At 40.2% G+C, this 12,180-nt stretch overlaps 1 protein-coding gene across 1 annotated transcript; it reads right to left on the bottom strand.

Annotated features, from left to right (window-relative positions):
- Positions 1–3,111: 3,111 nt before the first annotated feature.
- Positions 3,112–11,568, bottom strand: KLHL41 (kelch like family member 41). Its single transcript, XM_009493597.2, has 6 exons — positions 10,444–11,568; positions 7,535–7,692; positions 7,335–7,442; positions 6,302–6,487; positions 4,369–4,515; positions 3,112–3,495 (listed from the first exon to the last, which is right to left on the bottom strand). The coding sequence occupies exons 1-6, from the start codon at positions 11,551–11,553 to the stop codon at positions 3,384–3,386; spliced, it is 1,821 nt and encodes a 606-aa protein (XP_009491872.1). The 5' UTR covers positions 11,554–11,568; the 3' UTR covers positions 3,112–3,383.
- Positions 11,569–12,180: the final 612 nt, after the last annotated feature.

Genomic DNA, 12,180 nt, shown 5'->3' with positions numbered 1-12,180 from the left:
ACAAACCATCCAACCTGCCTGTTCTGTAAATAAGACAGTGTACAAAAGAGCAAAATTAGGGTGAAAATTGAAACCAAGAATCAAGACCAAGAAAAGTCTTCAGAGAGTGACAGCCACCTTGGCTACTGGTGGTGAAAAGCATTGCTGGTTTATTTATCATGTTTCAAAACCATCTGCCAGTTACTAGGCTTCCTGTGATCATGCTCAGCCAGGGTTTGTGTGAAGAGGCACAAGATACTGGATGTACAAGGAAAAAGTGGAATAGCCGGGAGAATGTTCATTGTAGAGCAGTAACTGTGGAGTGGTCATACTTCTGCAAATCAGCCCATTTTCAGAGGCAGCCATGTTGTGACTACAGCTGCCATTACCTCATGATGACTGCTAGCTGCGCTTGTCTTTCACACACATGATGCGTATACGTTTTGTTGCCTTTGCAGTAGAAGGAATAGACTTACTTTTTACCACTTCCTTTGAAACCTGGCAGAGGTAAGCAACTGCATTTCTGAATTGATCATTATGCATCTGGCTGTCACTTTTTTTTTACTACTCAGTAGTAGAAGAAAATATTTTTACTGACTGAATAAAAATCAGGACACTAATGAAAAGCCAGGAAAAACCAACAGAACTGCTGTAAGCTGCAAGGTGCTTTCCTCCTGAGGCAGCCCTCGTGCTTGTGGGATGACTGAAAAAACTAGTAGATGGTTGTCTGCTTATCATAGAATCATAGAATGCTTTGGGTTGGAAGGGACCTTTAGAGGCCATCTAGCCCAACCCCCTGCAGGGAGCAGGGACAGCTTTAACCAGACCAGGTTGCTCAGAGCCCCGTCCAACCTGACCTTGAATGTTGCCAGGGATGGGGCCTCCACTACCTCTCTGGGCAACCTGTTCCAGTGCCTCACCACCCTCATTGTAAAAAATTTCTTTCTTATGTCTAGTCTAAATCTATTATTCTTTAGCTTAAATCCATTATTCCTTGTCCTGTCACAACAGGCCTTGCTAAAAAGATTGCCCCCATCTTTTCTGTAGGCCCCCTTTAAGTACTGACAGGCCGCAATAAGGCCTTCTCGCAGCCTTCTCTTCTCCAGGCTGAACAACCCCAACTCTCTCAGCCTGGCCTCGTAGGAGAGGTGCTCCAGCCCTCGGATCATTTTGGTGGCCCTCTTCTGGACCCACTCCAGCAGGTCCATGTCCTTCTTGTGCTGAGGGCCCCAGAGCTGGACGCAGTGCTCCAGGTGAGGTCTCACCAGAGCAGAGTAGAGAGGCAGAATCACCTCCCTCGACCTGCTGGCCACACTTCTTTTGATGTAGCCCAGGATTCGGTTGGCTTTCTGGGCTGCAAGCACACATTGCTGGCTCATGTCCAGCTTTTCATCTACCAGTACCCCCAAGTCCTTCTCCGCAGGGCTGCTCTCAATCCCTTCATCCCCCAGCCTGTATTGATATTGGGGTTTGCCCCATCCTGGGTGCAGGACCTTGCACTTGGCCTTGTTGAACCTCATGAGGTTCACACAGGCCCACCTCTCCAGCTTGTCCAGGTCCCTCTGGATGACATCTCATCCTCCTGGTGTGTCAAATGGACAAGGGCTCCAAGACATAGAAGACAAGTGCTTTGAGGAAATGTTGTTGAAGGCACAGCACATAGAAAGACTATATGCACTTTATATTTTATATAAAATGGAGAAGACAATCGTAAATACAGGTTAGGATCTCAGAAGGTGGGCTACAAGTCAGAGGACTCTTGCATGACCCTGCTTCTGTACAGATGGCCTTCAGGTAGCAGCCCTGGAGCATAAGAAAGCTGAAGTGGTCAGTCATGGGTGGTCATGTGTTTGAGCTGAAGCCTGCTGCTCAGGTATCCAGCAGTCATTGTGCCAAGCCAGGTATCTTCAAATTATGGATGAATAAAGTTAGGAGTATTCACAATGGGAAGAGGATTAAAACTTGCTATGAGTGGATTCAGAAAGGGCATCTAAGAAAAGCAAAATTATGAGAGTATTTTCGGTAAAATGTGCTGCTTTTGGTCCTTTGCAGTCATTCTTTCTAAATTAAATCAGCAAGTGTTAGAGCAGATGGGCTGGTGTAAACCAGTGATTTAACCGGAGCCAATGAAAAGATGCTAAGAACAGCTGAAGATTGGGTATGAAAGGGGAAAACAGAAAAGATGCCCCACAGATTAAGTACCAGTTAGAACTGCTATTCAGCCAGGTGTGGTGGGCTGCTTTTCCAGTTTTCCTGCTACATCAGTTGTAATTAGATTTAGATTTATGACATCCTTTAGATTTTTGACACCCTCTTTATTCAATGGGGAAATCCTTTGAAGAGATACTCTAGAAAAGTGGTGGGCGTGCTCTCCTTCAAGAAAACAAGAGAGCTCTGTTTTAGGCAAAGGCTGTATTAAGAAATCCGTGTCCTGTCAATATGATAGTGATGATGAGCTGATCACTAAAAGATACACCATCATGTGATACTTTTTACAGTTTTAAAAACAAAGTTTAATTGTTAAAAGTTTCAACATCAAAATGCATCAACTCTTTATTAGATGGAAAAGTCCTCTGTGCTGTAGGTATTTGTTGATGATCAGTTCTTCTAGGACTTTTTCATTAATGCTTGTTAATGGCCTCAGATCTCTGAGAAAAACTTCCATAAAATACTTGCTTTGGAAATAAATATAAAAGCATAAAAAAGTGGAAAGTCCTTCTTACCAGAAGCCTAAACATAGTAGGTGAAACAGTATAGCTATTAACCTTGTGAACTTCTCTCTTTCCTCATGTCTGGCTACTAGCACAGCTTCGTCCGAGATTGGCATTTCTCAGGCCACATAGTATTAGGCCACTTTTGTTTTCAATATGCACTTCAATTCCAGGCTAAATTATTTTTAGAAGGCTCCAATGAAAATATTTTCAAGATATGGCTGAAGAATGCAGGATTTACATACATTGCTGAAGGGGGAAATCAGGCTGTACAAACAGGCAGTTAGAACAAAATTGGCTACCTACTAGTTGTATTTAATTTAACAATTAATTCATGGGCATTGTTTGGAGGATAAGCCACCAATATCCTGGTTGTCTGAGTGTAAGGAAGTGTAACTAGTTTTACTGGCAATTTCACAGAGTGAAAAATGGAGTTCTCTCTGAAATCTTCATTTATTCTAATCAACGTTAATTAGAATTTTTCAGGATTTTAAATGTTGGCAAAAATTCAGTGGTTACTGATTAGCTAGTAAACATCTTAAGACTCGGACAGAGAGATGAACTGTTTAACAGTTAACAGTATAACTAGTATGCTGCTACAAAACTCTGTACAATTTGGGGACATTTTCATGCAACAAAACCAGAAGAGCCTATCGAAACTCCCTCACCATATCACATTTTCCAGCATTTCGTTTACAGTTTTGATAACTTGAAGAGGTTTAAGCGTGTAGCCAGGCAGGAGGCTCCAGTAGCATATCGGATCTCTTTCAGTATGCCAATCCATTCCTTCTTTTCATCATCATACCTGCATTTAACAAAATAAGGTCAGAACAGAGTTTCTTCAAATTTGAGTTTGATGCTTCATCACACATACATGAAGAGGATAGTCTGCATGTTGCAAAGGCTCGTAGCAACCATGTGCTGAAGGATGCCACAAAACACTGCTTTTGTCCTCCAGAACAGAACAGAACAGAACAGAAAGGTGTTCTTGCGCATGCAAGTTGTCCTTTTCCTGGTCCCTACCGCTTGTTGCTGGCTTGGGTCGTACTTTAATTACTCCTATAAAAGTTTCCTTCTTGTCTTAAGTATCCCTTCTGAATTCCTTCAGATTCTTACACATAAAGGTGGTTTTTCTGGGAATCCTTCCTATCTTTCTGCCAGTTAAAACTCCTGCATTTACCTTAGCAACTGAAGAATCACAGCAGAGATGTCATGTTTCATCACTGCCACCATGATTTACATAAAAACAATCTAGGAGATAGAGATTTCTGATTCTCTTGGAACAATTACTCATATGACTATTAACACATGAATATGTACAAACTTCTGTGTATACAGGCTTTTCTGCATAAGAATTTCATGAAACAAAACGTTTTTACAGTACACTTACAAGCCTAAACCTGCCAAGAGATATGGCAACTTATTCTTTTAAAGAGTGAAAGAATCTGAAGATCATGCCTCAGACTGTTCAAATTATTAGTAGGTGGAAGTAGCCATTAGATCCAAGTCTCATATTTATTTCATACTTTCTGACAAACATTTCTGTCTGTCAACAAGTGCTTTACAACCTGTGCTATGGTTCATTTCCAGAGTTAAACAGAAAACCAATTTTACCCTCCAGTGTCTACAAACCTCAATTTTAGATATGGCTTTCCACTGTGATTAAAATTAAACTTACTTCCATATGTCAGTGACTTCACTGGGTGCAAATTCTTTAGATTCAAGCTGAATCATTGCAAAGCCTCCAATAGCATACAAAGCTCCGCTTAAGGTGACTAAACTGATGGAACTTCTCTCTTGGGGAAATTCAGGCATAATCTCCCACCTAAGGATGAAAAGAAAAACCTGAGTTAAACAAACACACAAGAAACACTCTAAACTGAATGCACTAAAATACACCTCTGGGTGACGTAAATTTGGGTACCAAGGACCGCTTGAGTGAATGGTTTAGTAAAAGGAAAAAATTCGGAGATTTATCAGCAGTGGGTTTCAGCGTCTCCATTCCCACAGGGACCTCCTGTAAGTCTTCAGTGATGGAATTACACCATGATGATGTCTCTTCCCATGGATCACTTCTTACAGGTCACCTGGTGTCATCATTAGTAATATGCTTTATACAGATGTATTGTTCCCCAGCTACTCTCAATTTTTCCCTATAGTTTCCAAAATGCATATTCATTTCAAGTGGCATTGACGTAATAATTTGAGTTTTTAAAAAAAAAAAGTCACTGGAGCTCATTAGCATAATCTCAAATTTTCTGGCAATTCACACCTATGAACATACAAAACATAGACATTCCGCTTCTGGATAATGTCAACATGAAAACTAATAGGCTAATTTGTGTGTCTCGCTTGTGTGACTCGACTGTAACAAAACAGAGTAAGCCAAGACAAGAACCTGCAGATTTTTCAGCCCACAAGCTACACGTGTTTCTGAACAATGTAGAGAAGAATGTGCCAAACATTGTGGTAACAAAATGACCTTTACTTTCCTTTGCTTTCTATAGAAGGTGTAAAGTCCAAAGTTCCCTCATAGGATTACTTCTTGCATAATGCACATTTTCTATTGTTAAATTTCATAAGCAAGTCTCTTTGGGATAGCATACATTTAACTTAAAGCTTTTGTTGTGAGGTTGATGGCTACAATGCCACCTGTCAGTGAAGACAGCAGAGCCAAATAGAAGTGCTTATTAATAAAATAAAGGTGCATGCAGGACCATTTACAAGTTTGAGCTATCATAGTAAAGCTTTACTTATATTATTTTAAATGAAAGTTTGTAAATAAGATGATAGGAAGGAAAAGTAACAAAAGTGACAAAAAGGAAAATTAAGAGTAGAAAGACACGGATACAGAGGGTATAAAGTCCTGGAAAATCATGAACATTTGAGGGATGCTGACTGCCAAGGACTCTGGCTGTGAGGAAAGTCTGGACCAAATAAGTGAGCTAATTCAAGGTATGACTTACTCTCTTTGGTCATTACTTTTTCCTTATAGTGGTTCAGAGCAAGCACTTAAAATTGAAAGTCTTCCTGGAGTTTTCGTATTAAATAAATAAGCAGAATTATCTGCCTGTCACTAACTAGTGGTAAATGGTATTTGCTGTGACAAGGTAAGTGAACAGCAAGACATCACAAGGCCACGTACCCGAAGGACATTCAGCTAGGCCTGTTAGACACCTGATTTCTCTTGCTGGGGTTTCATGTTTAGTGCCAGTGCTGTTTCAACCAGATTGCGCAGCCCTTGCCCATCTCTCCCACTTCTCCCCTATTACGCCAGCACACCTGTTTGTGTGGCTGTGTGGTCAACTAAATTGGGAAAGTAATCAGACTTAAAAAAAAAAAAATTAGAGGGTGGGTTATCTTTGCTACATGAGCTCTTTGATCATGTTTGCAATGCAGCTATCCTAGCACAGAAAATGCATGTTGGGGCAGGAAAAATGCCAGAGGTACGGACTCTTTAAGCTGCTGCTGTTGTTGCTAAAGATGTGAATGTAGACCAAGTGTCTCAGGGGGAGTATAGGCACCTGAACACCCTTGTGACTCACCTCCGAGCTCCTAAAAGCCGAGATGATAAAACACTTGCTTAAAAATAGCTTGAATATTGCACTCACTTATTGGTGGTCAGATCAAAAGCTTCAACAGATGCAGTAAGGCCTTCTTCAGTGACACCACCTGCAATGACAATCTTGCCCTTATGGATAGCCGTTCCAAACATCGAGCGAGCCACTTTCATTGGAGCCAGGTCTCTCCAGTCTCCTTTCTTGGGATTGTATACAAATAGTCTATTAGTGCATTTCCTGGGGAGGAAAAAGAAAACCTGTGATCATTTCTAAGGAGCTTTTGGCTTGTTCCAAGTGAGACCTAGTTGAGGTGGATTGTGTGGGTTTATGTATAATGCCTCTTTCCTCTCCATGAGATCCTTTCTTGTATCTAATCTGGGAACGTTTGCATGTCTACAAAGCGCTAACCACATCCATAGAACTAAATCAAATGTTAAATGCTGCTTACACAGGGCAGCAATTTCACTGTACCTTACTGGAAAAAGACAACGTCCTTTCCCAGCATATTCTATTCAGATGGGTTTGTGGAGGAATGTATGACAAAGGTTATAAAAGAAAGATTATGCTGCTGGTTTGGCTGATTTGACAAGCTTGTATCCTAACTGTCCCCTATACAAACACTGAAAAATTACCACCACATGCTCAGTGTGAGTGAAAACTGTGATTTTTCCGAATGTTATATCCATTAAGGTGTAACAGGCATCACAGATCAGAAAATTTGAAAAACTGACACAGTAATTCCATGGCACCTTAGTATTTCTATCTGGAAGGAAACAATACTTTCAGTGAGGGTCATCATAGGTATATATTACTAATGTGTCTGCAATGTAAGTAAAATTTGCCTCGGAAGTAAATACAGTCATTAAAATAACTAGTTGGGATTACAATTTATACGCAATTTTACCTTATAATGAAAAAGATATCCTATATACCATTATGTGTTCCCCTCTGCCAAATTGTTAGCAACCTTAATCCAGAGATGTAAAAAAGGGAAATGCTGATTTCTGAGAGCGAGGACATATAATCTATAAAGGACCAACCAAATAATGTTACAAATTGTCATGAAAAGACTTAAGACACTCACTTATCATCAGTTTTCCCGCCAAGACAATATATCAATCCGTTGTTTGAGATAGTAGCATGACCATATACTTTGATGGGTAGTTTTTTGATCTCACCCCATTTCATTGCCCTGGAACAAGAAGAATATCACTGTTAGGCTCTTTCAACTAACAATGGGATATTTACATGTCCTCAGTAGGCATAATTAAATTTTAAACATACACAGGATCATAGCACAATACTGAATCTAGAGACTCCTCAGTGCGAAGGTCCTTGCCTGCAATTACATAGATCTTGTTGTCTGACTCTCCCAGCCCGAAGAGACACCTGGCTGACGGCAGTGGAGGAAGGGCAACCCACTCACCAGCAACGCTATCCAGCTGAAAGAACATCAGAACAGGAAGAGTTAGGCAAGACAAATAGTAAAAATCCACACAATGAACACTGTTCCACAAGATTAATTGCACTAGATTAACAGCTCATCTGCTTGCCTGAACAACCTACCCTTCCCTCAGAGCAGCTAATGAATGATGACTTCTACGCACCCATGCTTCATGCTGCTGAGACTTAGCAGAGTCAATGCCGCACAGCTCTCTTTGCAACTGCTCACCCTCATGGAGTTTCTTTGGCTCTTTATTAAGCTCTTCTTCCTTGTTTAAAGGGCCCTCACTCTCTGGGTTCTCTATCGCATGTTGGAAAGAACAAGTTGTTGTTCTTCCTGCCTGAAGGGAGCAGACACTCCTGCCATTCCACACCTATACATTTAGCTGGTTGTGCTCATCGCTACATTGAGAGATGCCAGACATCCTCATACCATTCCTCTTAATGATCAGGAAATATTACATGGCAAACAGCACAGATGTTTCTTCTGCAATCCCTAGAGCAAAAGAGGTGGTGTTTCATCACAAATACCCTCAAAAGCTCCTGAGATCGCTGAAGGCACAATGAATAAAGACTTCACTCCTAAGCAAAAAAGGCAGGCAGTGCAGCTCCATTGGCAATAATATTGATGTCATCCCTACTGAAGTACTCCCACGGCTGTCTCAATTCACATCCAGTATGCTGAAAGCACCTAAGGAGAAGCAGCAAGAGGACAGAAGAAAAAAACAAACGCACAAAACAAAACAATATTTTCCTAGAAGTGTGGTGCTTAATTTTTGTTTTGATCTGAGAACTTACAATTGAACCTGAATGCTCTCTAACATTCAAAAAGAGTATTATCTCTCTTCTATTGCATGTAGATTTGCTTCACGATGTACAGGAAGGGAAGGTAAAATATGAGTTTGCATGCATGTAAAGGCATTTGATAGAAAGCAAGAGAAAGTTCCATCAAAGTAACCAGATCTGGGTTTAGTGCAGTGACATCCTTTTTCCAGAAGCATGTTCCACAGTCAAGGTCTCCATGCTAAATGCATCTCCCAGAATTGACAGACCACCCCTATTGGACAGGATGTTTTATTGCAGGAGTGAAATTCAGTTGATGGACATGGATTGCCCCAGTAGCTGGATCTGGGTGGCGTAATGAGGAGATGTACCCATCAGCGATCACAGCATGCTTAGTGAATCAGTCTTGAAGATGACACATCTACTGATGATAGGGCATAAACTAGTCATGCATTTTTGAGCCAGTGGCAGCCTTGTTTTTTTCCTGGGTTGCTAGCTACCAAATAAAACGGTAACAGGTGCTTCACTGGTGGGGAAAGGAAGATTAGCAAGTGAAAATCGGTTTGGCACCATATTAACATTTTAGAGGGAACAACAGCCACATGGGTAATGCAGATGAGTATTTTAACTATAGGCAGTAGCAGCAGCAAGCAAGCTTAAAGATGACAAGCGAGAGAGCAGGATTTCAGGAAATGGATGTAGACATAGAAAGTAGGATTCTGAAAACTTCATCAATTTTTAATATCAATCTTGAGGTTTAGTTTTTCAGAGACCCCCTTCTAGTAGCCTGAGACTTACACTATTCAGTTCTAGATTATATATATTATGACATCAACACAGTATTTCTATTAGAAGAATATTTCTGTAACAAGTTTTGCACTTCAGTGATTAGTGTTTTACACCTACATAAGGAAATGAAACAGTGCTAATCCCTCTCTAGCAAACTAAGACTTCCCTCTCATAGGTATAACAAATGCCTGAAACCAACTCTTTAATTGTGTGTGAAATCACAATGAGCCATACTCCTATAAACACTTAATATTTGCATTTTTTAATGCCTTAAGGCTTTAAAATTTTATCACTGCTTATCACTCTGCTTTATTTCATATTGAAACAGGCCTACTTTCACTCTTTTAGGCCAACATGCCTTAAGACAGGACATGGCCATCAGCATATTGTATAATTCATCATGAGATAGTTTAAATATCCACCAAAGCATGTAGCCAGGTAGCTAAAAACACAACAGAATTAGTATATGGTGTAAGCATGCTAAATTGTATTTTTGCTAATTTTTCTGAAATATTCTGTGGAAGTTAGAGTTTGTATTAATGGGCCTTATATTTATACAGATTTACAAAGATATAAAATTACGTTCTCGGTTGAAACATGGTATTTAGTGTACTGACATTGACAGTTTGCCAAGCAAACAATCTTCTACCTCTAAATTACATATTTTAGAATGTCCTCAGGTTTTCAAATGTAGATGTGAGAAAAGGACTTCTGGAATTTTAGTGACAAAATTGGCATTTAAAATATGTACATTACTGCTGTCATAAAAATATTTCAGAGGCAAAAAAAGGAGGTCATCTCATTAGATCTAAAGCAGCTAAGCACTCAGCTTTCATGGAAGTTAACAGAAATTCACAAAAGGTATTTTACAAAAATATTATTAGGCTTAAATTTAGGCACCATGAAAGATCTGGGCCTTAAACAATGAAAGCTGGTGCCTAGATATAATATACTAATCCTTTTAATCTTTTCTGAGATCTCACCAGGGGCTTGGTCTTGAAAGAGAAGATGCAAGTCCCTTGGTTTCATTTCTCTCTCTGAGACAGGAATAGCTCTCTATAGATACTCGTCTCCATTGACCGTACAGAGACTAGACAACTCACTTGCATAGACTCAGAATACTTTTCAGTAACTCTTCTAAGCACCTATTATTGCACCAACAGTTATAAAGCTTATACCTGGAAGAAGTATGACTGGAAAGGCTGATCCTTGTTCTCCTCTTCCACATACAGTCCTCCAACAATGTAGACCTGATTTTGTTTGGTGACTATACTGGAATGATTTCTGGGAATCTGTTCTGCCAGGGCTGCTAGGTAGCATTCATTTTCAAGAGGATCATAAGCTACCGCAGCAGTGTCATTAACCAGAAGAATTAGGTCTTTGACAAACATGCCGTGCCTGGGAAGGTCATTTAGGTAGCCAGGCAGTAAATCTTCATCTCCTACATCGCCATTCACCTCCCCTTTGGTTGACTTTTCTGTACTTTTGCTAGAGTCAGGCAGTTTTCCAGCAAAAGCATCCTTAATAATCTTTACTTTTTTCTGAAGGTCCGAGTTGCTTTTAATTATATCATCCTTCTCAACATGTTCTTTGAAATATTTTTCTGGCATAAGACGAAAACGTATGCAGTCAAAAATTTCCCCCAGGCTCTTTACTCTGTTCTCCTTGTCTGTTCGGACCCATCTCATTACTGCTTCAAATACCAGTTCTTCCTTCTCTACATTTAAGCTGTCAGGTGAAATAACTGAGATAAGTTCATGGGGGGCAAGCTGCATGAAGTCCTCTTCTTTGCAGATCTGCACAAAATGATCTGAAACAAAATCACGGGCAGAAAATGCAAGTCTTGGGCAATCAAGCAGAACGCCTAATCGAAGGATGGCCAGGCAGTTACCAACACCAAGCCTCTTCTGAAGATAGGAGACGCACACAGTGAATACAGACGGGATCTGAAAGCGACTGGCCAAAGCAAAAATATCTTGCACATTAGAATCATTAAGATCAATACTTGCTGAATAAAGGTATTTGACAATCATATCCAGGATGTTGGGGTCAACATTATCTAGAACTACCTCCTTCTTTTTCTCTTCATTTTGCTCGGATAAGAAATACTCACGAAAATAAGGGCTACATGCTGACAGAATCAATCTGTGGCACGGCAGGCTTCTGTCACCAGCTTTTAGAGAGCAATCTATAAACTTTTTCTCTTCGAGGAGTTCCTTGAGGCCATCCTGAAGAAGGGTGGATTGGTAAAGCCTGAGCTCTTCAGTGAGTTCCCTTTGGGAATCCATTTCGCAAATACTTGGGAAAGGGGAGGGAGCAGAAAGCTTTAGCTGTTGTCTGCCCAAAGGTCTGTCTGTAAAAAAGGCAGACCAATATGCTTTGCCCTGCCTGAAGCCTCTGCAACTTAATCTCACTAGCTAAATATAGGTACATACTCTTGTCGGAATTTAGGATGGATGGTTTGGAAAAAAAGAGTTGCTCTCGCAGCTGTCAAAGACTGAAAGAAGCAACTGTTGCTTTTAGTCACTACAGTCAGGTTTTGCCATCATTCTCCACATTGAATCAATGAGATTACGTGCAATGTAAGAAATTATTTGACATGAGTAAGGACAGCAGAATCTGACCCTCAGTGAGACAGCTATGAGCAAGACTGTAAATATACATGTGCCAAATATTCTGAAATAGAAATATTATTAATCATCTTGTCAGCTGCAACTACTGTTCACTTTTTCAGAGCTGCTTAATACATCTCATTGCTGCAGTCATAAAGATACTAAAAAACTCCAGAACTTTGCATCAATTATCTATGCTCTAAGATTGTTTTTTTACATACCCATATCACATCTGCAATTTCTTCAGATATTGATAATACGATTTTGAAATTCATTTTGAGCTTCTTCCTAATATCCATTTGG

Source organism: Pelecanus crispus, chromosome 5 (assembly GCF_030463565.1).
Source record: "Pelecanus crispus isolate bPelCri1 chromosome 5, bPelCri1.pri, whole genome shotgun sequence".
Lineage (NCBI taxonomy): Eukaryota > Metazoa > Chordata > Aves > Pelecaniformes > Pelecanidae > Pelecanus > Pelecanus crispus.
Note: the sequence above shows the minus strand (reverse complement) of the source record. Positions and strands in the feature narration are given on the sequence as shown.